The following is a 23,984-nucleotide window of genomic DNA, read 5'->3' on the forward strand; positions in this document are numbered from 1 at the left end:
AACATGCAATTAAGTATCCAAAAAATTACAAGTATGTGCTCTGAAAGAATATTGATTCTGTTACAATTCTTTTAAAAGTAGGCCAAAGTCTACTACTTTTTTTTTCATTGGTCAAGTCAACTTATTTTACTTTATAGTGCTTCACATTGCACATTGTTGATAAGCCGGTCATTGAGCAGCTCCATTGAAAGATTCAGCTCCACTAGTTTTAACGTATGCCTTAATATATTTGGGTGTAAACTCCCGATGAGCAAGCAAAGATGGATAACTCATAAGGTATTTATACCTGGCACATGGGCATGATGTGGGCACTTGACCCATCTAAGCAAACCAATAATTAAGTGTTCTCACCCTTGGCTTCTGGGCATGGGAATGTGTCCCTAATCTGTAGTAAGGGATCATGTTGAGAGCTTTCTGAATAAGTATGGAGTTTTTGAAAAGAGCACTAAAACATACCTTCCTGTAGTAAAATCAGGATCCCAATGGATATTAGCAAATTTATGAAGCTAAACACTGTAGAAGTTTACACAAAGATTCTGTAGAGAGTAACAGCTGTTCTCCACTGTTCTGTGTTAATTTACAAAGGGGCATATATGGGCAAATAAGGTCCATGGTGCTCCAGCGCTCATGCTGGGATCCCCTTTTTGCCCTCTGTGTCATATATCACTGAGAGCTTTACTGTGAGATGAAGTCACTTCACTGTGGCACAGCACTTTTATTGCTTGTGTTACTAGATATGTCTCAGGGGCATGCTGGGTAAGAGATGAAGTAGCTGAGAAGTTCATAACTCTCAGGTCTCCAACTCAGCATGGAACCCCTTTCAACTTAAGAGAGTGAAAGACAGTGATGCAGTAGACATGATTCTGGGGAGAAACTTGTGAACAGTCTGTGTTTTCTGATATTATGCTTTCTGTGGACTTTCTCTCTATGTTATACTTAAGAAAATATATCATAGTACATAGTAATACAGACAAGAACATCTTAAAGTGAGAGCTATGGATACACTGTCTAAGTGAAAGGTCAAGGAAGATAACAAGGAACAGGTGGGGTTAATCAATTAACAAATGAGTAACTACAACAACATATGAACAGGGATACAGGAAACAGTAACCAACCCAGGCAAAGCAAGGAAGGTGTAGCCACAGCTTAGCCAAGACCAAGGATTAGCACACAGAGAAGCCAGTGGGAGCGAGGACAATAGTAAAGATGAAGGGAAGAAGGAACCTGGCAAAGCCAGAGGGTTAGAGGACTGAGGGAGACGACAGAACCTGAGGGATGAGGACCCGTGGTGGAGCCCAGGGATCAGAAAGCCAAGGTCGAGCCGATGGGTTGATAGGCCATTGTGGAATCATAGGCTCGGAAGCTTGAAGCGGAGCCAGAGATTGGGACCATGAAGTTTAACTTGCTAACCCACACCTGGACGCCGGCGCACTGAACGCTCTTTGTTAGCACATGTCAATGTTTATGGATAGATTATATGAAAAGGGACATAATTAATCTAGAAAAAACTATATATCATTCTAAAGGTCTAAGCCTCAAGCATTGACGATTGATTTCTGTTTTTCAATGGAAAGCTTATAAGGAATGCTTTTGTTAAATTTGTGTAAGCTGTACACATAAAAACATGCATAATCAAAACGCACAACGTACCAGATTCATCGTAATAAAGAGTCATAAATGCATCCACTGCTGTAAATCCTAGTTTAGTTAGAAAGGTAAGGGTCCACTAAACAGCATCCCTAAGAGCACTTTTAGTTCTTTCAAAACCTGTAAGACCCTTGTTCATCTCCGGAACATGAATTTAGAAATTTGTGATGGAATCTGAGAGCTCTCAGATCCTGCATAAACAGCAAAGCAATGTTCCTAGGCCCAGAAATGTAGTAAGGACAACGGTAAAACAGTCCATGTGACATCAGTAGCTCAAATTTAGTTTTGCGAAGCAATGAGAATACTTTTTGAGCACAAAGAAAAGAAAAATAACATAATTTATCTAACCATTCTTCTCCCTCAAGTTATGTCTTATAACTTTTTGGAGAGTATGCAAGAGAGTAATCTACGTAATCAGCATTGTTAACGTTTAGGGGAGAAAGCACATACATGAACATAAACTGCATAATTGGTATTGTTTATGTTCAGGGGAAAGTGTGCATATGCATTGTGATATTCTCTAAAAATGTAACTCAGATGTAACTCAGGGGATATAATTTTTTATTTTTATTGTCTTTGTGCACAAAAAGTATTTTTGTAGCTTCGCAAAAATTGAAGTTGAGTCACTGATGTCACATGGATTGTTTTACCGATGTCCTACATCTCTGGACCTGGGGACATTTCAGTTGCTTTGCTGTCTATGCAGAGTTAGAGAGCTCTCACATTTCATCAAAAAAATATCTTCATATGTGTTCAGAAGATGAACGAAAATCAGACTGACCATGGTGGCCTCCTGCTCCCCCACCACCCCCTAAACGTGGTCTTCTCCCTCTCAGGGGACCTAGACCTAGCTCTCTTTCCCACCCCCTGAGGTCCACCATTACCTCCTTTCACTTTTTGTTTCTGTTTTCAGAGCTGTTGCTATTGCCTTGGTTTTTAATTATTTCATATTAAGTAGTAATGGTCACCGATTATGTTCTTCACCTGCATATTGTTCTGGTATGTTCAGGTTTTCCCCATGTACATATTGCCTGTGTTTGTATCTTGAGTTGGTTGGTTATTGTTAGTTTATTAAATTTATTTATTTATTTGAATTCTCCGTATCCCATTCTCCAGATGTATTTATTTATTTATTTATTTATTTATTTGTTTGTTTTGTTTGCTTGCTTGCTTGTTTTGTAAAAAAAACACTACTACCGCAAATTAATCCAAGTTTCTACTCTCTTTTTAATTAAATAAATGCAGCCTTGGGGAGCATATGATGTCTTTCAAAAATATATTAAACAAACAACAGCAACAACAACAACAAAAAGAGACACCAAACTTTTGAATGGTGTTGCAAATGTAACCTATATGAATTAACATATGAAATTATTCAATAGATTTGGGAATTTTCCGATTTTTATAAGTGCTCAATATATAATCAGTAGAGTGATATTTTGTCTATGTATTTATTTATTTTAAAAATGCAACGTTTTGCATAAATGTTTTGCCCAATCCTGCTAAGTGTGATTGACAGGTTGGAAAAGGGGTGATATGTCTTTAAAAGTGTTTCATACATGGGTCTTATCGGAGAGGAACAGGCAGGTTTACAAAAGAATCCCATTAAATGCACTGCTCAACCCCCACATCAGTTCATTCTTGTTGATTCCCTTATCCACAAAACACACCATCTGTCTGCCTGTGTGTGTGTGTGTGTGTGTGTGTGTGTGTGCCACCCAGATGATCAACCAGTTTGATTCCTCTCACGTGCTACTTAACCAGTCAAAATAAAGAAAAGCATGTACTGACAACATACATAGAAACCAGCCTTTTGTGTTCATGACATTGGTTTCGGACACCATGACTATACCATTGTTGTGTTATTTTTTGGTGTCAATTAAAAAGTATAATTTAGTCACTGAATAAAGGATAGTTTATACAACCATGCTGTCAATTTTTCTTAGTTGTGCTTTAGAAAACTGTATTTTAAAATGCCATGAATTTATTTATTTAATAATAATAATAATAATAATAATAATAATAATAATAATAATTATAATAATTATAATAATTATAATAATTATAATAACAATAAATGGATATTAATTAAACTGTCTGCAAATATTTGTTGTCTTTAAATTCATAATTTGAACCAATTTCATTTAACAAAATGTATTCTATAAACGTATACAATATAACTTTAATTTAAAAAAAAAAAAAATTCCCTACACAGAATTCATAAAGATCTGGAGATAACAGAATTTCATAAGACTTGTCAGACATGCATAAAGTCACTCTTAACCTTCAGTTTCTTTTGTCAGCTGATATATGATCTGGATCCAATCCATCATCTCCAGTCAGTACTGGTCTGAACTGCCCTCCAGACAGGAGAATGTGACACCAGCATTGTTTGCTTAAGCATTGACTTTACACTCCAATAATTACTCAAGCATTTACAGTATCACAAGCTACAGTTACTCAATCCACTCCAAAGTCTGTTAAAAGGTAAAATGGAAAAAATATACTCTATTATTATTTTACCACTCAGTGCTATATCTTCATTGAGTGAGTCAGCCACTGAGTCAGCCATTCTACTATAACATTTTATTAAAAATAAATGTATTTAAGATTAAATAAATGTATCTGAATCAAAATAAAACAGATTCTACTAATACATTTTATTATCTCTTGGAATTTTATTACATTACGCTTAAAAGTTTAAGATTTTATTTGTTGATAAACGGAAAATCAAAGTAACGGTGCTGAAAACTCAGCTTTACTTTCATAATTGTATCAGGGTTGACTTTTTTTTTTCTGTCATAATTTTTTTTTTTTTTTTCTAAGAAGCAGCTTTACAGTAGTAGAAATACTGTACAAAAAAAAGTATGGTGACAGAGTTTAATTAATTGAATTATAATTATCCCTATACTGAAAAACATAAAACATTAAAGAAAATCGAATAACTTTTAGAAGTATTATGGATAGGCCATTATGCAATTGTTCTTTTTACTATAAATAATAAAATGGTTACAGGGTAACAGTGACAGAAATGGCATGGATCTGGGTCTGATGTTAGAAAACCAGTGTGAACAAGATTGATACAAAGGAAAAGATACATCTCTATCTTTGTCTGTGTTCTGCTTTAGATCAGATGACAGATGACTTTGTATATTTCCTAGGTAGCTAAATATAGGTCAGTCCTTTCTAGCAGCATGAGAGAACAGCTTCACACACACACACACACACACACAGTGAGCAACACTTGCAGAGCAGGTGACTGGATGACGTGCGCTGGATCCTTGCGAGGGCAGTTTCCACAGCAGAATACCTGATCGCAGGCACGTTGCTCTGGTGACAACATGTGAACCGGGAAATCTCAGATGGACTCCTAAAGAGACACTTTTAATTCACTCAGTACACATTCAACATCTAGATGAAAAATATTCAGCTACAAGACTGAAGCCATTCCATTTTCAGGATTTAATTTTGCTGGCTTTCTTTGTAGACATTGCATGGGGTGTAAGGTTCATGGTTACCACAGACAGGTTTACACAAGGGCCATTTAGGGAGCATTTAATCTCTCACCCGTCAGGCGCTCGCTGCCTCAAGAGACACGACTGTTACAACTCAACGCTGCAACTATGCATTGCTTACTAAAGAGCAAACCTTAGTCTCTCTGTACAAAGAAGAGCGCAGCTCCTCTGGGTTTAAATCTGTTATTTGCTGAGTCAGTGGCCACATTCACTGCAGGGTTTAGTGTAACCTGGCCATACATCCTTTAATAAAGAAACAACAACAGCAGAGATGCCTCTGGATCTCAGGTTCACTGGCAAAAAAAAAAAAAAAAAGATTAATTCATTAAAAATGTAATCACCATAATTACATTATGACCCCCTTGAAATGGATGATTTAAAATGGCAAACTACAAAACGAACATAAGAAGTCCACAACATTTGCACTAGATTGAGATTTTTTTATTGCCTTTCTCTTAAAGTATTAGTTTACCCAAAAATTGAAAATTCTGTCATTAATTACTCACCCTCATGTCTTTCCAAACATGTATAACCTTTGTTCGTCTTCAGAACATGAATTAAGATGTTTTTTATAAAATCTGAGAGCTCCCGGACCCTCCTATAGACAGCAAAGCAACTGAAATGTTCCCAGGTCCAGAAACATAGCAAGGACATCGGTAAAATAGTCCATGTGACATCAGGGGTTCAATCGTAATTTTAAGAATACTTTTTGTGCCCAAAGAAAACAATAGTAACATCAATTTATTCAACAATTCTTCTCCCCGATTGCCATCTTCTGTAAACGATGTTTACATTCAGTAGACAGCACGAATCCTGAACGTAAAAAATGCGGATGACGTTGTTTACATTCAGTGGATACTCTCCAAAATGGTTGGAGACGGTATCTCGGGGTGGGGGGGGGGAATTGTTGAATAAATTATGTTATTATTGGGGTTTTTTTTTTGCACACAAAAATAATTTACGTAACTTCGTAAAATTACAGTTGAACCCCTGTTGTAACATGGATTATTTCACCGATCTCCTTGCTATGTTTCTGGACCTGGGAAAATTTGCAGTTGTTTTTATAAAAAAATATTTTATAAAAAAATATCTCAATTTGTACACCGTTGTGTCAGATACAGACATGACACAACAACGTAATGAAACAGAATCAATAACAGCCCATTGGAAGCATGTGTGGGCAAGCTCTCGCTGGAAGCGTGCTGCACTGGCAACAAAATAGATGTTTATTATCGAATTCATAAATGTGAAACCTTTTTAACATTGTTAAATGTACATACTGGGTGACAGATACCATCTTTGTCATAGAATATGCTTGTTGGATCACAGTTCACACTTTTAATGTAAATCTTTGCTTTTAAAGGGGTCATCGGATGAAAAATTCACTTTCACGTGTTGTTTGTTTGCAGTGTATAATAGTAAAAATACCCTTGTTTTTTTTTTTTGTTTGTTTGTTTTTTTATCAAACCACAAAATACTAACCCCTTTCTCAAACCAAGCCATTTTCAGATTCTTGGCTGTGTGATGCCACACAGACCCAGGCCCCTCCCACAATTGTTGATTGACTCTGGGGTTTTATCTTAGACCCGTCCTGAGTGACTGTCATCAGTCCGTCATTGTTTCACCTCCAGAGCAGATTTAGACAAGCATGGCTCCTAAGAGATTGAGGTGTTTTGTTGATAATGAACATAGCAGTCTTCATTTGCTCCTGACATCTGAGCCGCTGAAGACGCAGTGGATTACCTTTGTTTTTTAAGGGAATGCACCCCTGATCTGCTTAAATGGGTCTACTGTATGTTCACATGAATCATTTGTGATCTACAGAAAAAGTGAGTGAGGTTATAAGGTTATTTTATGAATCATTGCAAATCACCTTTCCTAATAATGTGCTAGTTAGCAAGTTTCGCAGCTGGGGTGAGCAGAGCTCATTAGCATTTAAAGGGACATGCAACAAAACGGGTTGCTGTGAAAAGAGCTGTTTTTGTCAGGGTTCTAACACTATCATTGAGAAATTTTAACCAAAGTATGTAATAGACTTTTCATTAAGGCCCTAAAAAATCATATCAACTTGTGGAAAATGGGTATCTGATGACCTCTTTCATTTGTTTTCAAGATTTGGGGTAAACCATCTGTTGTTGCTTTCAATATGGCTTTAAATGCCCGGCCCAATTCTAGGCTTGTTGCAAAGAGTTTTTATCCAAAAAATTGTGTTATCGAGACGCGTGTAACCAAACTCAAATCGATCTCGATTAGTGATTAAACATCACTGACCAGATGTGCTTCTATAGCCAAAATTTGGCAGCACAAATATGCCACGAAATTAGAGTACTGAGAAAGGACATCGCTCATATTTTTTTACTGTACAACAGGACGCATGCCAGGAGAGCCAACTGACAAAGTCAACTGTCCTCCATGTGTTTTTCTTCTCTAGTGACATTTGATCTCACGATTCTCCATGACCTCTTGAATCACTGTGAAATAGTGTTTTATTTCACAGTTCAGACCTTTTTTCTCATAATTCTGAGTTTGTATCTAACAATTCAGTCATTTTCCAGTATTGTGAGAGATAAACTCAAAAATGCAAGAGATAAACTGTGATATGCTAGATGATAATTAGCAATTGCGTTAAAAAACATTATGAGAAGCTATATTTTTTTAATCCTTTTTTTTCTCTCTAAGTATTCTGAAATCCTTTTATTTGCCTTTTAAATTTTGATTTAAAAGGCAAATAACACAGCTTCTCCGAGCTTTCTGATGGTGAATGTTGGTTTGAATCTCCTCACATTCATTAGACACAACCAAAGGTCAAGGAAATAAAGCAGTGCTTATAATCCTGATCAGGATTTTGTATCAGTCACATGGCGAGTGTAAAAGGTGCTGTAATCTATATCATTAACCTTCATAAGGATGTTTCATAAGTAAATTGTTCCTTAAAGTCGTATTATCTAACATGCAAATGTAATTAACCTTGGGATTCAGTTTACTCTGTTTCATTTCTGTGCTGTTGTAAAACTAAGTCTGGATCAGTAGTTTGGGAATCAATGCAGAAAAGGCAGACAAATCATGGTCCTGTTTCTATCAATTTCATTCTTCTTTTGTATATGTCTATATTGACTTATTGTATAATATATTTACCGGCCTGGTCAAAAACGAGATGAGTATAAATAGGCACCATCATGAGACATAATGATATAATTATATATTTTTTTTTTATGTTTTATTCTACAACACATGCTACATCATTGATTTATTAATTAATTATTTTTTTTAAATAAATTACATCAAAAAATTTCGCCCCTCACACTAACGTATCACATGGCTTCATAAGATCTAAAATACAGAGTATGAGTCAGTATGACTTTTTGGTGATTTTGGTCCTTTTTGGAGCTTGGAAGCATAAATAACCATCCACTATAGTTATATGAAAAAGTAAAGCAAGTTTTTAAAGAATAAAGAAAACAGTACATGGTCAGAATGACATGAGGGTGTGTAAATGATGGTAGTTCTTCACAGATCATTCAGAAAAATGTGATGGCTTTTATGCAGTTTCCATGTATCTTTCATCTCAATGTAAAAAAGTCAAAGTGAAAGTTTACCCTAGTGTTTCTTTTTTTTCTTTCTGAGTTTTCATTAAATATTTGTATGGACTGTGATATTAGGCATTGTTTTTATTGCTTTATAGCATCTTGACTTAAAGTGTAATTTGCAGTTGCTTTGTCCTACAGTGAGTGCACAAGTAAAATGTATTATTACTTTTATAAATGTACCAACATTTGACAAAAAACAGCACACTCGCCAAACAGAAATCCATTTTAGCTTTAATAAAAAACAATATCATTTGAAAATAAATATGTTTACTAGTTATACTAAAAACACAAAAGGATGTTAATAATTAACAGCACCAATAAATATATTACTGTGAAATATATACTGAAAATGTGGCTGTACATGGCAAACAAACAAACAAACAAAAACTCATTTCTGGCACTTTCATACAAAGAGAATGTTTTGTTTTTCGATCATAAAACCTCGTCCGCAGGCCTCGTGTCTCCACCGAACTGATCGTTCAGTCAGAAACGTTACAATAAACGAAAAAAGGCGCTTCAGGAATGTTGAAGTGTTTGTTTATCTTTTGTCTTTCGCTCTTTAAAGCCGTCCACAGTTTTTCAAATTGGTGACAATGTCAATAGGAAACAAATCAAAACAATATCAACAATAACACTGAATATAAATAGATCAAATTAAATACACAGAATACTGAACATATTCTAACATTATAAATTAGATGTAGTGAACTACACAAAGGGATATTAGATATGAATACACCGATATTGTGTGGTAATGAACAGTTCCTAAAGTCCTGTGCAATATTCTCTTTGGAAAACGTTAATCTTAGATATCTGTGTTATCTTTTACTACTGCGGTGAATGGAACGAGCCTGTTCCTTAGCAAAAGTCAGAATCGATTTGAATTTTGTACCTTTTTTTTTATTTTATCTCCATATGTACATATATGTAATATCCCTTTAGTATTATCACACCAAGTCCTATTGGATGTTAGTCAGTACAGGGTGACTTCACCCTAGTGAGAGTGACATCACAGAAAGAGATAGTTCCGCATTCGTATCCCATGCCTGGACCCAATGTTCCGAACATTCCGGAAAGAATCCTCATCCTCTCCTTTGATTGACAGTCTGTAACTGTTCATGTAAAGGGTTGGAGGCTGTCGTTTGCACCTTTCACTCAAGTCTTGGACATTCGATCCGAGTCTTTAAATATGAATCCACAGTGTTACCTCACTGTGTTCTGTCCAATCACAGGCCCAGGTGCAGTGACACTGAAATATATCCCATTCACACGCCAAGCAGCGTCTTCGTTTACTTGTAGGTGATAGCAGCGTCACACATTGTCATTGTCATTTCATATATATAATATATATTCTATATATTAATATATTACTATCTTAAAAATTTACATCGGGATGGTATCTCCTGCCCTCGTTTTATTATGTCTTTTCGTTCAGGCTAGTGTTTGCAGTTCGTCCAGGGAATGCATTCTCAGGTTTAAAAAGTGCTGTGCCGTAAAAAAAAAATCCTTCATTCATTGTTCTGCTCAGCACGACGCTCATCATCTTGGCTTTTCACATCTGAAAGAGAACAATGGACTGGTTAGAGATCTGTTTGAAATTAGTGTCAAAATAGGTCAAGAAAATCCTATGCACTTATTGGTCTGTGCTTTTTTTGCCACCCAACCAATCAGAATTAATTAGTCTTTTCCCATGCTACGCTTTTACAACCGAAAAGTAGTGCTCACAATTAAACATACATATATATTTATTATATATTTAGTTATATACTATAAGTGTGAAATATAATGTTTTCTCACATTTAGTTGCATGTTAAGTTTAAGTTTAAAAAGCAGCTAGTTGAACTTTAAAGGGATTTTTTTATCCACTTACTGTACGTAGGACTTAAGTACATCTTTATATTTAGTTCAATCAATAAATAAAGTGCACTGTTTGTACTGGCATTCATGTTGAATCTTGTATTTCAAGTACTTGAAGTAAATTTGTAACTACACATTTATGCATTTCAAATATATATTAATTTCAAGTAATAGCTACAGTAGTTAAAATGATAATCAAGTAATTGTCATGTGCAGTGTGTTAGTGAACACATAAAAACTATTTTACGTATTGAAAAAAGTAAAACATAATTATATTTAAAACGTAATTTTTTTATTGCTTTTTAAAAGTGTACTTAAGTATGTTATGAAGCAGTCGTGAAAGTCCCTCTCTTTAATTCACTTAAGCTGCCTTTTATTTCATTCATATTATATTATCAGCAAGTACAGAATTTGATATGCTTGTTGAAGTACACTTCAAGTGAACATTCAGTATGATTAAGAGCACTTAATACTTAAGCGCTCTTAGTTCTTAATACTTAAGAAATCAATTAAGTAATTTTGTATTTCTGGCAGTCTAATCAGAAACATTTTAGTTTATCTGTATAGTGGATATGTAAAAATGTTCAGCTGTTGGATTTTTGGATGGGGAAAAAAATTGGTTTTGGTGGAACGAGCACAGGATCAAAGTATGCTTTGATCTCCACAAAACATAACAGTAACATTTGGACAACAAATACAGAATGCTAGCATATGGCCACACAGTTTAAATTAGTGGGACAGTTGATGAGAAGCAGACAGCATGGACACACTTACAGTATATATTCACATATTAGTTATCTGAAATATGAATAGATAATGGCATGATTTTCAAAATCAATAATACCGAATTCAATTCTGACCTATTATGAACATAAAATGACAAGATAAAAAACAAAAACCAACAAACTACTGAGAGCAGGATGTGTGAGTTGCACTTCACAAACACACACACACACATATGCAGCATATACCTGCCTGTTTACACAAAAACTAAACCATGTTGCTTGTTGACAGAATACAGGCAAATTCAGACACTGTTAATCATTTCTATGCTTAACACCAAACACATGATGTGACTGTTAGTGCGCAGCAGTACTGCACCAGATTCGGACATTAAATGTCTCTCACTGAAATACACCAAACACACACACACACACACACCACGTCACCATGCAGATTCAGTATAGAAGGGAAAATGACTCGATAAGAAGATGTTGCACGTGGTGACAGTTTATAAACAAACCTGCAAGTTCTTTCGTTTAACTCAAGTCGTCTGGACTTGCATTGCAATTGTGTGAATTTGCAGGAGCATTTACAGGTGAGGGGGTCCTGCACATACAAGCGCTTTCTTCTCTCTGAGCAAGGCTCACAGTGGCTGCAAGGGAAGCAGAAGGAAGAGACAGAGAGACATCTAAGCACTAGTGATTTGGGCAGAGAGCTGAAGACACACACACACACACACGCTCATGCACCTCACCATCACACACCACCTCCATTCATTGCACAAATTTGGGTCCTTTTTTGCTTTGTGTTGAAGATGGGTAGCATTAGTGGCAGATTGTGTGTGATGATAGGAAATAATGACTTCATCCATTCATCCATCAGGGAGCACACATGAGACACAGTGAAATCAGACGAGAACAGTTGTTGGACTGACAGACAAGTGCATTCACATACACACATTCACATATACACCAATGAAAGAAGTATGAAGCAAAAGCAAAGTTAAAGTGGTTTGTTCAGCTACAGAAACTTGACACAGAGCACAAATCTTTAACAGTTTTGAACTAAAACAGTTTCATAGGCACATTATCTGTTCTAAAATGTGACTTTCTTAATTGTGTAATTGCACCTACGCTGAAAAAACAAAAACAACAAACGTAAGCAGGCAAATGTATTTGTTTTTGCTTTGTTCAACCCTTACATTTTGGTTTAATATGAATATTTTCCCAAAGACAAAAACCTTCACACAAAGTAAAATGTTTATTTATCATAAAGACCAAACCATACCTAATCAATATATTTTATTTAGAAATCAGCCAAAAGGTTATTTAATGTAGGTTAATCTAATAAAAAACATTACTAACAAAATCAAAACCAACTGTAATATGAAAGTAAAATATTCACTTACAGTAAAAATAAAAACATTTTATTAGTCAATGTTTCATTAAGTTGACTTAATATAAAGGAGACTCTGAAATACCTTAATTTTTATAATGATGTTGTTTTAAAATATGCATAATATTTTTCTTTTATCCACATAAAAATAATCAAATAAATTAAAAGGTAATAATAGTATGTGTTCTGCACATCAACACACACAAAATACCATTTTTATTGTTTATTTAGTTTTTGTTTATTTTTGCCTTGAACGGAACAAAAGAGGTTTAAACCAAATTTTCAATTAGACCAGTATTAAAAATGCATTTTAAATAAATGGCACAGTCATGTCACTGTTTCCAGTGCAGTAAAGACAAGCCCATCTACAGGAGAGAGATTCAACTGCTGATCTCAGAAACATGAAGGGGGCGAAATACAGGTGAGGGATCACACAAGCGTGGCGTCATCCCAGCTGTGGCAGGACATTAGTACGATAATGACAGAGACAGCCATGCAACCACTGTTTATTTACCTTTGGTTGCTTTCCTCTTTGCGGGCCGTGTGAATTAGAGTACAAGTAAATGCAGACTGGGGCTTTAAGCCGACAGGACAAGTGAGATTACAAAGAGCAAACAAGCCGCCCTGAAATAAAGCCAATGATTGAGAGCAAAATACTGCTTGAGCGCAGGTGAGCCGAGGCGCTGAGATCGCCCGAATCTCCCTCTCTTGCTCTCTTTCGGCTTTTAACCCTCCCCACTCTGGGTTTTCTGCAAAACAGGAAAATAACGCAAGAAATGGACATCTAAATGAAGCTGCTGAGAAAGATCAAACAGCACTAGGGATGTCAAAAACTGCTACTTAAAAAAACATACTTTTTAATAAACACTACATTATATATATATATATATATATTTTTTTTTTTTTTTTTTTTTTTTTATAGTTAATTAACATTTTGTTTAAGAAAAATACTACTTTGATATTAACTAACACTGCAAATGAATTTTTTTTAAAGACATTTAATGTTCATTTATAATTTCTATCCCGGTTTCCACAGAAATATGAAGCAGCACAACTTTCAAAATTTAATGTATTTTTGATCAAATAAACTCAGCCTTATTGAGCATAAACATTAAAAATTATTTATAGATCTTAACATTTAGAAAACATTATGAAATCTTAATGTGTGTAGTGCAAAGGCAGTTTTGAACCTATTATTATTATTATTATTATTATTTTATTTATTTAGTATTTTCAATAAGTAAAACTCATATTCATTATTCATTTTTGCTGTTATATTTAAATTTGCACCGGGATTTGTGAAATTCCCCTGGTATTAGTACAGACCACTAAAATTATCCTACTGACACAACCCAACTCGCCATCAGTTAAAGCGAGGAGCAGTGCGTCACGGACAGTCCTCAGCAGGAGTCAACGGCAGACACTAATATCCAAATAAGCAGCTAAAGGAACGGAGCCATCGCGTGTGTATGTGTGTGTGTGTGTGTTTGAGGAGCTTAGAGGTAAGGATCGAAGTACAAGGAGCTGAACTTGAGCTTGTGAATCAGAAGCGAGAGTCGCTGGGCTCCCCGCCCCCAGTGTGAACGCTTGCCTACGTGCTGAGAGAGACGACACGCAGAGAGCCGGCGCTTAGCCCCATGACCAACGGATTTCATTTAGCCCTCTCAGCTAACCTCATCCATCTCTGTACGCTCGCATTAACCTATAGGTGCAGCAACGCACACGGCCGCCGCTCATCCAATTAAACTGGGAACATTCCCTGACCTGAACCTACCCGACTCCCATTACATAAAATACCAGAGCAAAAAGATGCTGAAAGAGCTTTTTTATTAACACTAACTTCAATTTTCACAGCCATTTTTGAGATGACATTTGACCAATTGGTGTCAAGGCGGTTTTTAGTTGAAGGAACAAAATGCGTAGTTTGAAAAAAAAAAAAAAAAAGCCTTTTTGTGTGATTTTTTAAATTTTATTTATTTATATATTTTTCTGAATATTTGATTTGATTTTTCTGTTACCAGTTACCTTCAAGAGGTATTTACTCATAAAATGAGGATTTCTTGGTATAAATTAATCTAGTAGGGTTGATTCATTATATTAAATTCTATTTTTGACGTGAATAAAACCAAACCGGTCTCCAAACAGCTACAGTTTCCCTTTGACTTTGACTATGGAAGTCAATGTTGACCAGAAACTATCTAGATATTTTATATTTTAATCAGAAGAAAGAAATTGATACAGGTTGAGGGTGAGCCTTTTTTATGTGAACTATCCCATTAAAAGTTTACACTACCCCAAAATGAAAATGTTACCCCCATGTCGTTCCAAACCCATAAAAGCTTTGTTCATCTTAGAAACACAATTTAAGATATTAGAGGCTTGTGACTGTCCCATGGACTGCCAAGTAAATTACTCTGTCAAGGTCCAGGAAAGTATGAAAGACATCATCAGAATAGTCCATCTGCCATCAGTGGTTCAACCGTAATGTTATGAAGTGACGAGAATACTGTTTGTACACGAATAAAAAAAAGATAATGACTTCTCAGTGTCTCTCCGCATCGCCATAGCACCATTGTGGAGAATATGAACTGTACGCAGACAGTGAACGCTCTTCTGTGTCAGCCGCTCCTCAAGGATGCGCTGTTTTCTTTCAAATCAAACCATAAATACACGTAGAAATCTTATCCTTGTGTCACTGATGACACAGAAGAGCGTTCAGCTCATATTCTCCAAAATGGAGCTATGTTGATGTGGAGAGACACAGATGAGATGAATTGTAAAATAAAGTTATTATTTTAGTTTTATTTGTGTATAAAAACTTTTCTCGTCACTTCATAGCGTTACGATTGAACCACTGATGGCAGATGGACTATTCTGATGATGTCTTTCATACTTTCCTGGACCTTGACAGAGGAATTTACTTGGTAATCTATGGGACAGTCACGAGCCTCCCTGTTTTCATCCAAAATATCTTAAATTGTGTTCTGAAGACGAACAAAGCTTTTACGGGTTCGGAACGACATGGGGTAAAGTGATTATTGACAAAATTTTCATTTTGGAGTGGAGTATCGCTTTAAGAAACAATAGCATTAAATGAGGTTTGTGAAACAGCTCAAGATAACCAACAATGACCTCCATCTCAGGATCACCTACTATTTAAAAAGCTAAAAATAAAAGTGGGTTAACGACAGAAACTTGTTACTATGATTAGTGTGGGGAAGCAGTCAAGGGTCAGACTTGAGCAACTGCGGAATGAGGAGAGCGGCGGGTGGTCTTCACAGACCGTCATAAAGTGCAGGAGCTTCGCCCCAAAAGAAAAACGGAAACAATCCTTTAAAAGACTCCGTTATCAGCAGGTCAGCACTCTTAAGAGATATATACAGAGCAATCCAGGCTTTAACACAAGCACCATGGGCTGTAAAACCTCAGGGAGGCCTGGAGGACACCTGACCAGCTCAACACTCCACTTTTGAGATTTACCACATTTGAAGGCATATAATCTGAACATTTAAAAAAATAGATATCAAATTGCTGTTGCAAACCTTTTTAAAAAATATTTAAATTTGGTAAAATGTGCTAAAATATGGTAAAATGTGTTTGTTTCAGATCAAACAAGCAAGCGTCATTATTTTTTATTCATTTTTTTATTTATTGTGACTGGACATTTATCAAAGGGCGCATACTCAGAATTTAGCTCATTCTCTTATCCAAAATGACTTGCATAATTACTATTTCTTTATGATAGCGCCATGTTCAGTAGATGGGAAACATTAAATTATGAATGGTTACCTGGCAGAAATAGAGATGCAGTAGCTATATAAAGCCAAATAAAAGAAAAAGCAGGTTTGTTTGGGGTGTTGCGTCATGATTAAGTGCCATTGAAAGCAGTGAGTCTTGAGTTTGCGCCTGAGGATTAGGAGGGATTCGGCTGTTGTATCATTTAGTGGAAGCTGATTTGACTACGTGGGTGTGAGAACAGTCGAGTGTTTCACTTTATTAGCTTTGTTGTGGGAAACAGGGTTGAGGGTGTGTCGAGGCGGTTGCAGTAGTAACCGGGCGATTTGATAAATTCTCACAATATATTTGCGACAAAATTACCAAACAATTGAGCATCATAATGACTAATACCATGGTTTTGTTATATTTAATACGCACTCATTTATTTCTTTATAATGCTAGGACAATGCTTGTGAATTTTTAGTACTCAGTGGCGATACTGATCCAGTAGAGGGAGCGCTGAAGACAGGGTTTTATCATTTTTTTTATGACCTTGAGACGCTGTGAGCTGGATAACTTTATGTTTGGAATTACATGTAAGTGAACATAAAGTAAACTGACAGTGCTGTGTGTTTACAAAGTGAACCGTGCTAGCACTGTGGACATCAGAGTTCATTGAGAGTGCTCTCACTCAAGGCAAAATTCTTGTGAATCACCTTAACACTAGTGTTCAACAATAAGCAAATGGGATGCACCAGTTATGACAAAGCAAGCATTAATCTGGCAATGATGAAGATATGCATACTTTCATTTCTCACCCAAATTCGCTCCACTCACATACAGACAGTAAAGACTCATAAAGAGTCATGTAATGTACATAATATAAACACTGACAAATCAAGTCTGAATGACTAGCTCCTACTGAAAACACATTCTTAAAAGTGCATTATGCTCTCAAATTGATTGGTCAGTCCAGGCGTGCAGCTAGAGATATACTGCGTCACTTGAGCTTTACTGCTAATAGACTGACTGATAAGTGCTAACTGTGCTAACTGCTAACATAGTGTCCAGCTGGCTGCTTCTCATCGCCGCTCAATCAACCCAGTCATTGCAATTTCTTCCCATGAACCATCTAGAACCGTCCACACTGTCAACAAATGAATCTTAACCAAATCCCACAATGTCCAAGTTGAAAAGTGGAAGAATTGACCATTTCAGAAAGATCTGTTATCTTAAAATCACCCAAAAGCTTGACATAGGAAATAATAATAATCCAAAAATAAAACTCAACTTACTTTTCTTTCTTTGATTTGACTTCTACCTTTGGCCTGAAAAAGACAGATGCAACAGAGGTTTAAATCACGTTTCATGATTTACAGGGAACAGTTCACTCAAAATAAATATCGTCACCATTTACACACTACATTATAACAGATCCAAAAGGAGATTTTCACAGTGATGTCATAGAAGAAGATTTTCCTTTAAAGAACCTTTCAGTGAACAGTTCTTAAAATAACATTTTTTTCTTCTTCTAAATCTAAAGAACAATTTAATTACCCAAATAAACTTTCTCCACTATACAAAAGCTTTTGTCCAATAAAAAAAGTTTTCATGGATGTTAAAGGCTCTTCTTGGAACCATAGATGCCAATAAATATCTTTATGTGTATTGAATTATTGAAGATGATGTGCTCTAACAGAACAAATAACATCATAGTAAACAATAAGTGTGAAAACTTAAAAAATAATGGACAGTTTACATCTTGGAATTAACCATTTCTTAAAGATGCATTTAATCTCAGATTTAGAGACGTACCTGCATTCACACTTGGTGTGTTCTGTGAAGCTCAGTTGAAAATTATGCTGCGATACACGTTGTTTGACTCGCAGTACCTACAAGAAAACACAAAACAAAAATTCCATTTAGTATGTAATCATGCATTCATGAGTGTACTTTGTCATTTTTATTTTATTTTACACACTTAAATGAATGACAAGACCAGGCCTCAACTGTGGCCAAGAGCAACTTCAGCCACATAAACGGGGTGTAAACACAGTGTGCAGCGGTAAACAGCATAGCTGACATGCCAGTTAACACCACCTCGCTGTCCCAGTGTTGGGCAAGCATGAAGTCATAGGAAGCACGCGCTGGATTGAACCAGTCTCACCTCCATGGTGACGTTGCGCGTCTCTGTAGGGACACACTCGAGTGCTTCGTCGTTGCAGCAGCCTGCACAGCGCATGAGAACCACACAGGACGGGATGTAGGTGTGCTCGATCTCGTCAGGATACTCCTGAATGATGTCTACCAGCATCTCTCGCGTCTTACACGCACTCTTTTTGTACACATCCATGAAGGGAATCACTAAAGAGGAAGCAAAGTGAGAGTTCAGTCAGTGTCATGCTACTGATGCCTTCTTTTCTTTTCTTTTTTGTCAAATTAAAGGCACAGTTTACATGAAGTTCTCTCTGTAATTACTTACCATCATGCATTTCCAAACCTGTATGCTGTTATTTATTTTTCTTGTGAAACACAGAAAGAGAATTTTTGAAGTATCTTCATGCGGCTCTTTTCCCTGTAATGACAGTTCATAAAGACCATGACTGAGTCTGTCTCTCAGAAGTCTTGACCCTTGTGAAAAAGAAGTGCATTTAATTGAATTGAATGTGCACTTGTAGTGTACAGATCTTAAAAGTATTATTATTATTTATTTTTTTGTACATTTAGACATTATATAATATTCATGTAACTAAAGGTGAATTTCATGACTGTTTCTTAACATTCTTAAGTAAACTTTTAAAAAGTGCACATTTAAAGTTGAACTTTGAAGCATATTTTAAATCATTGTTTAATGAATATTTTTTCGTGCTTTAAAGAAGACACTTATTTTGATGTGTCAACTAAAATACTAAGCCACATGTAAAGTATGTGATTATGCTTTTTAACCTTAATATGTTACTCAGGATTACATTTAAAGTTGCTATATTTTTGTTTTACTAAATTGCAGATTTTTTAGCCAGCAGTCATGGTAACAGTGAAAAGAGCGGCGTGAAGATTCTTCTCCTTTTGCGTTACATGGTCAAAATAACAGCATGCTTGTTTGGAATCAAATTAGATTGAGTAAATCATTTCCATTCTTTACAAAAACAAATATTTCCTGAGCAAGGCACCATTAATGTCAGATCCATGGCGTAACACCTCACTCAGGCCTGTTCTGCTCACTAGGGACTTCACTTGACTTTCCCAAGTGGGCAAAAAAAGGCATGTCACACATGTTGAGCAGCACATGCGCCCCACTTGCACATCCACCCTAGTCTGTACTGACTTCCCATCATTCATTCTGACCCCAGTGCCTCATGACCCACAGACTGCCAGGGAAAAGCGTGACCTCAGGCAGTGTGGCGCCAGGCTTCACTGCAGACACCTGACCTCCAGGAGAAGCCCACCCTGCCAGACACTCCCTGCCACCCATGAATCTGTCGGTGCCCCAGAGCAATGCAAGCAAACCAAACACAACAGCATTGATGATGCTGATCATGATAAAGTCAGGAACTGCTAGTAATCAGTTGGTGGTACCAGACACATTTCACCCAGTGCTCTATCATGCCACTTCTTCATTTATAACCAAGATGTTTGTATCATTTAGCAAAGTGCAAAGTCAGATATAAACAGACTTAATACTACTAACCAGGATTCAGTATGTTTATTTAATGCAAATCGAAACCGTTTAGCATAAGAGAGCTCTACATTGTGGGAAAGTGCTTATGAATGGAAGCAGATTGGGAATGACGTAAAAATAACAACACACGTTCCCCCAGAAACGTAACAGGGACTCTATACAAACAACCAGGTCCACTGCTAACAAATAATTGTGACCTTGAGGGGAAATCAGGAATAAATCACGCAATCTTTGTTAATAAACAAACACAGCCATGGTCAATGACGCCACACAAGGTTGCTTGCGGGTAGAATAAATTATTCACTTTGACGATCCTAATGAGGGTGGGAAATATACCCTGACTCCTAATCTCGAGGGTCCAAGCAAATATTTATGTAAGTGACATTAAACTGATTGAGGAGAGAGAGTGTTGCATAACAAAAGAGAACAGCAAACATACAGTATTGGATGGGCTATGTACTGTAGGCTATTACCTGCCTCACAACTGGGATAAAACCATTGGCAGTTTAATCTTTGCCTTGAGAATGTCATTACATATACATCCTCCAGGTGGTGCTGGACTCTTTTTTCATTTCATACACACTTCAACATTTACGAACACTGTACATATAAAGAGACTTACCCTCATTTTTGCCCTTCATCCCTTCTTTGGGTATGTGGGCAGCCTGTCAGGACAGAAAAGTGACAATTGTAAGTCACAGAACACATAAAACAGGTTAAATCTGACCTACGTTATACGCCACTGAAAGAAACCAATAGTAATGCTCGGGAAACTCTCGAAAATGGAACATTTCGTTACGTTTCACACAACCAAAAGCACTTCATTTAACTCAATACATAGCCAGAATCTAGAATTACTGTAGATGCTTGGTATATACAGTACGTAAGGATTTTTGACTTAAAGCTGCGGTAGGGAACTTTTGACGCTCTATCGGTTAATAAACAGAACTGCTTGCGTCTTGCGGAAGAACATCGTAGCCGGAACTACTTCTCTCTGTTTATGTCTATGAAGAATCACAAAGGTACTGGGTTACTCCGCCGCGGTACCCCCGAAGCAATCTAAAATAGTCCGAATATAAACACTTATTATAGGTGTACTGCCAATAGGCTATTTAGTCTAAAATATTTCCTCTGCTACTGCTGTAATGATTAAAAAGTTGCTTGTTTTCTAATCTTCTGCTTAACATAAACTTGCAGTCTCAATAGACAATCAACATCAGTTTATTTCATGATTCCATTAGTTTCGAGAACCATATGTCCTTCAGTAAAATCCACAGCTGTTGATGGTGCGAATAAAAAAGCAAGAAATATGATGTCAATTTATTGGCATTTATACCTTATCAACCCCTAAAGAAGAAAAATTAGTGCTTTAGCTATGATCCGTGTGAGTACAACTAAAGAATCCCTGTAATCGCAAATAAACCCAAACTGCAACCTTTTTGGATGTTAACTAAATTAGATTAAGTTAGACTTATCTTAATAATTGTAATTCATCCAATGGTCCCCTTGGAAGTTTGCTAAGGCCCTCTAGTGGGCCCCGGACCTATAAAAACCAGAGAGACTTTCCAAATCTAATAGCCTATGGGAGTTTGAATGCTTTCAGAAAGATTCTTTTCAGAGTATATAATCTCTCATAATCCTTTTTTTAATGGAATTTCATCTTCTAAATTCTTAGTATGGGAGTTCATTTGTCATTCAAAGCGGCTGCGCAGAGCCAATGATTCTGCTGCTACAACTCAAGACTATTCTTTTTTCCCGCCTACAGATTAGTCTCGCTGGCGTGAGCGCGTGATCGGTCGCTGGTTGGGCGCGTTACTGCAGGTGGCGTGGCGTGGCGTGTGGACTGGCGCAACAGCTCTCGGTGTTGCGTGAGAATCTCGCCGGTTTGCCTCACAGACCATCTGCTTTATATCTTACCAGATATTTATATATATATATATATATATATATATATATATATATATATATATATATATATATAACAAATCTTATATTTATATTCTGCGCCCAACATTGAGACAATGACGACAAAAAAAAAACAATCAACAAACGACGGCAGTTTACCTCATACAAATATGTTTCACGACATCAAACATTGGCTACGTGCGTTGCCATGTCACGATTCAAGTAAATGAATTAATTAGGCGGGAGACAAAGAAACGAAAGCGTTCAGGTGATATCTTGTCATTATTCTCGTCAAGAGAGCAGCTGGTTGCAGTATTTAAAGTATCAATGCATCGCGAGCACTAATAAAAATCATAAAGTCAATGTTGTGTCTGTATTCATCACATTTAGCCTCCCGTAGCCTGTATACTCCCGTTACAGCACGTAGTCTGTTTTATTACGTAGTAATTTTAATTTATTAACTAAACCCTTTGTGTAATTTATGTTAAATCCCTGTACTTCTCAGAAAAGGAACAGGTCGGGCTGCACAATATTGATAGTTAAATATTCCTAATATAACAGTATCTATTATTTTAAGCAGGAAATCCCACGTGAAACTTCAGGTAACCTAGTGTTTAAATGGTGTAATGGCACTGGACAAGTGCATTATATCCTCTGAGCTCGGTTTACACATTAATAAAAAATGAATGGCTCTATCCTTCCATCATTTCAAAACCAGTAAATTGCACATCCTTACCTTAACAGCAGACAGATGAAGGAGAGCCACAAAGAATAATTGTATCGAATAAACGACAAAGTTCATGGTTGTAATTCCAGTGGTGTGTTCACTGAACAGTCTTTGGCTCTCAAAACAGTCAAAAGCGAAGCTGCTGAATATGAATGAACCGTGATATCGTGGGTCAAAGTAACAATTCCATTCTGCGCTTCAGGACCGAAGCACCTGCGTCGAATCCACGAAAACGGGCGTCTTGAGCGGTAGCGCTCCTCCAGAAAATATAAGAGGCTAGCTACTATATAAATAATAGCGATAACAGTAAAATAAAATAATAGTACTAAAGAAAAGAAACCGGATAAAATCCACACTATATATAAGCCTTCTTTTTCTCCTTTAAAATCCACAGTATAACGGAAAGTCGACGTTTAATAAATCTAATTCCAAAACGTCACAGGCAAAACAAAATATCAAAAAGTTTCGTAAGTTACACTTCCAAGCGCAACCTCTCTATAGGGGCCAGAGAACGGCTTCTGCGCATATGCTTATCATCAAGAGCAAGACGCTACATGTGCCGGTATAAAGTGATCCAGTGGCAGTCCCTGGTTCAACAGCAGCAGACGTTTCCTTCTTTCCTCGTCTTATTTCCGCTGTTGCTTTGGTTTCTGTAGTCTCTTGACGTTGTATCTGGCGTGGAGTGGAGAGGTCTTGTCACTCGCTCTTGTCGTTCAGCGCTTCTAATGCTCAAGGCAGCAGATCTTGGAGAATCGACATACAGGCGCTGATTGGTCAAGAGTCTTACGTAGAGTCACACGTATGTGCGATGCTCCAATGCGAAGGGCTCGACTTGAGCAGGACTCCAGAAGGTGGGAAATTATGCATAATGCCCATTGCGTATGGGTTATTCAGCTTCATAGACAGTACAAAAATAGGTTTAGGTTTACGAAAGCATTTTAACTGTATTAAATCAGTAGGTCCATTATTCTTTTTTCCTCATACTACACCTTCCTATTTGTTTTGTACAGGTTTGACCAGTTTCTACTAAAAGGAAGGATGTGACTCTTAATGATTGTTGGTTTAATGCTTACTAACAATTAGTCGTTCTTTCTGTAGCAACTTTATATGGAAATTCATTAATAATTACTTTACAATAAGGTCTGTTTAGTTAACATTAAATGTACAATACATTTGTGCTATTACAGTATTTAATCATCCGTGGTAATGTTAGTTCATTGATAGTTCATGTT

The 23,984-nt window shown here is 36.5% G+C and overlaps 1 protein-coding gene across 5 annotated transcripts; it reads right to left on the reverse strand.

Annotated features, from left to right (window-relative positions):
- Window positions 1–8,968: 8,968 nt before the first annotated feature.
- On the reverse strand, window positions 8,969–23,509 carry vegfaa (vascular endothelial growth factor Aa). 5 transcript variants are annotated; one of them, XM_052578787.1, is made up of 8 exons: window positions 22,762–23,509; window positions 20,743–20,785; window positions 18,924–19,016; window positions 18,609–18,805; window positions 18,257–18,333; window positions 17,737–17,769; window positions 11,850–11,981; window positions 8,969–10,307 (listed from the first exon to the last, which is right to left on the reverse strand). In XM_052578787.1, the coding sequence occupies exons 3-8, from the start codon at window positions 18,931–18,933 to the stop codon at window positions 10,289–10,291; spliced, it is 468 nt and encodes a 155-aa protein (XP_052434747.1). In that variant the 5' UTR covers window positions 18,934–19,016; window positions 20,743–20,785; window positions 22,762–23,509; the 3' UTR covers window positions 8,969–10,288. The 5 variants fall into 5 exon arrangements, 4 of the variants coding, with proteins under 4 accessions (XP_052434747.1, XP_052434744.1, XP_052434748.1 ...); XR_008157436.1 differs by lacking the exon at window positions 18,924–19,016 and adding an exon at window positions 13,239–13,473 and having other exon boundaries at window positions 10,296–10,307; window positions 22,762–23,498; XM_052578784.1 differs by lacking the exon at window positions 18,924–19,016 and having other exon boundaries at window positions 22,762–23,498.
- Between the last annotated feature and the right edge of the window lie 475 nt (window positions 23,510–23,984).

Source organism: Carassius gibelio, chromosome B16 (genome assembly GCF_023724105.1).
Source record: "Carassius gibelio isolate Cgi1373 ecotype wild population from Czech Republic chromosome B16, carGib1.2-hapl.c, whole genome shotgun sequence".
NCBI lineage: Eukaryota > Metazoa > Chordata > Actinopteri > Cypriniformes > Cyprinidae > Carassius > Carassius gibelio.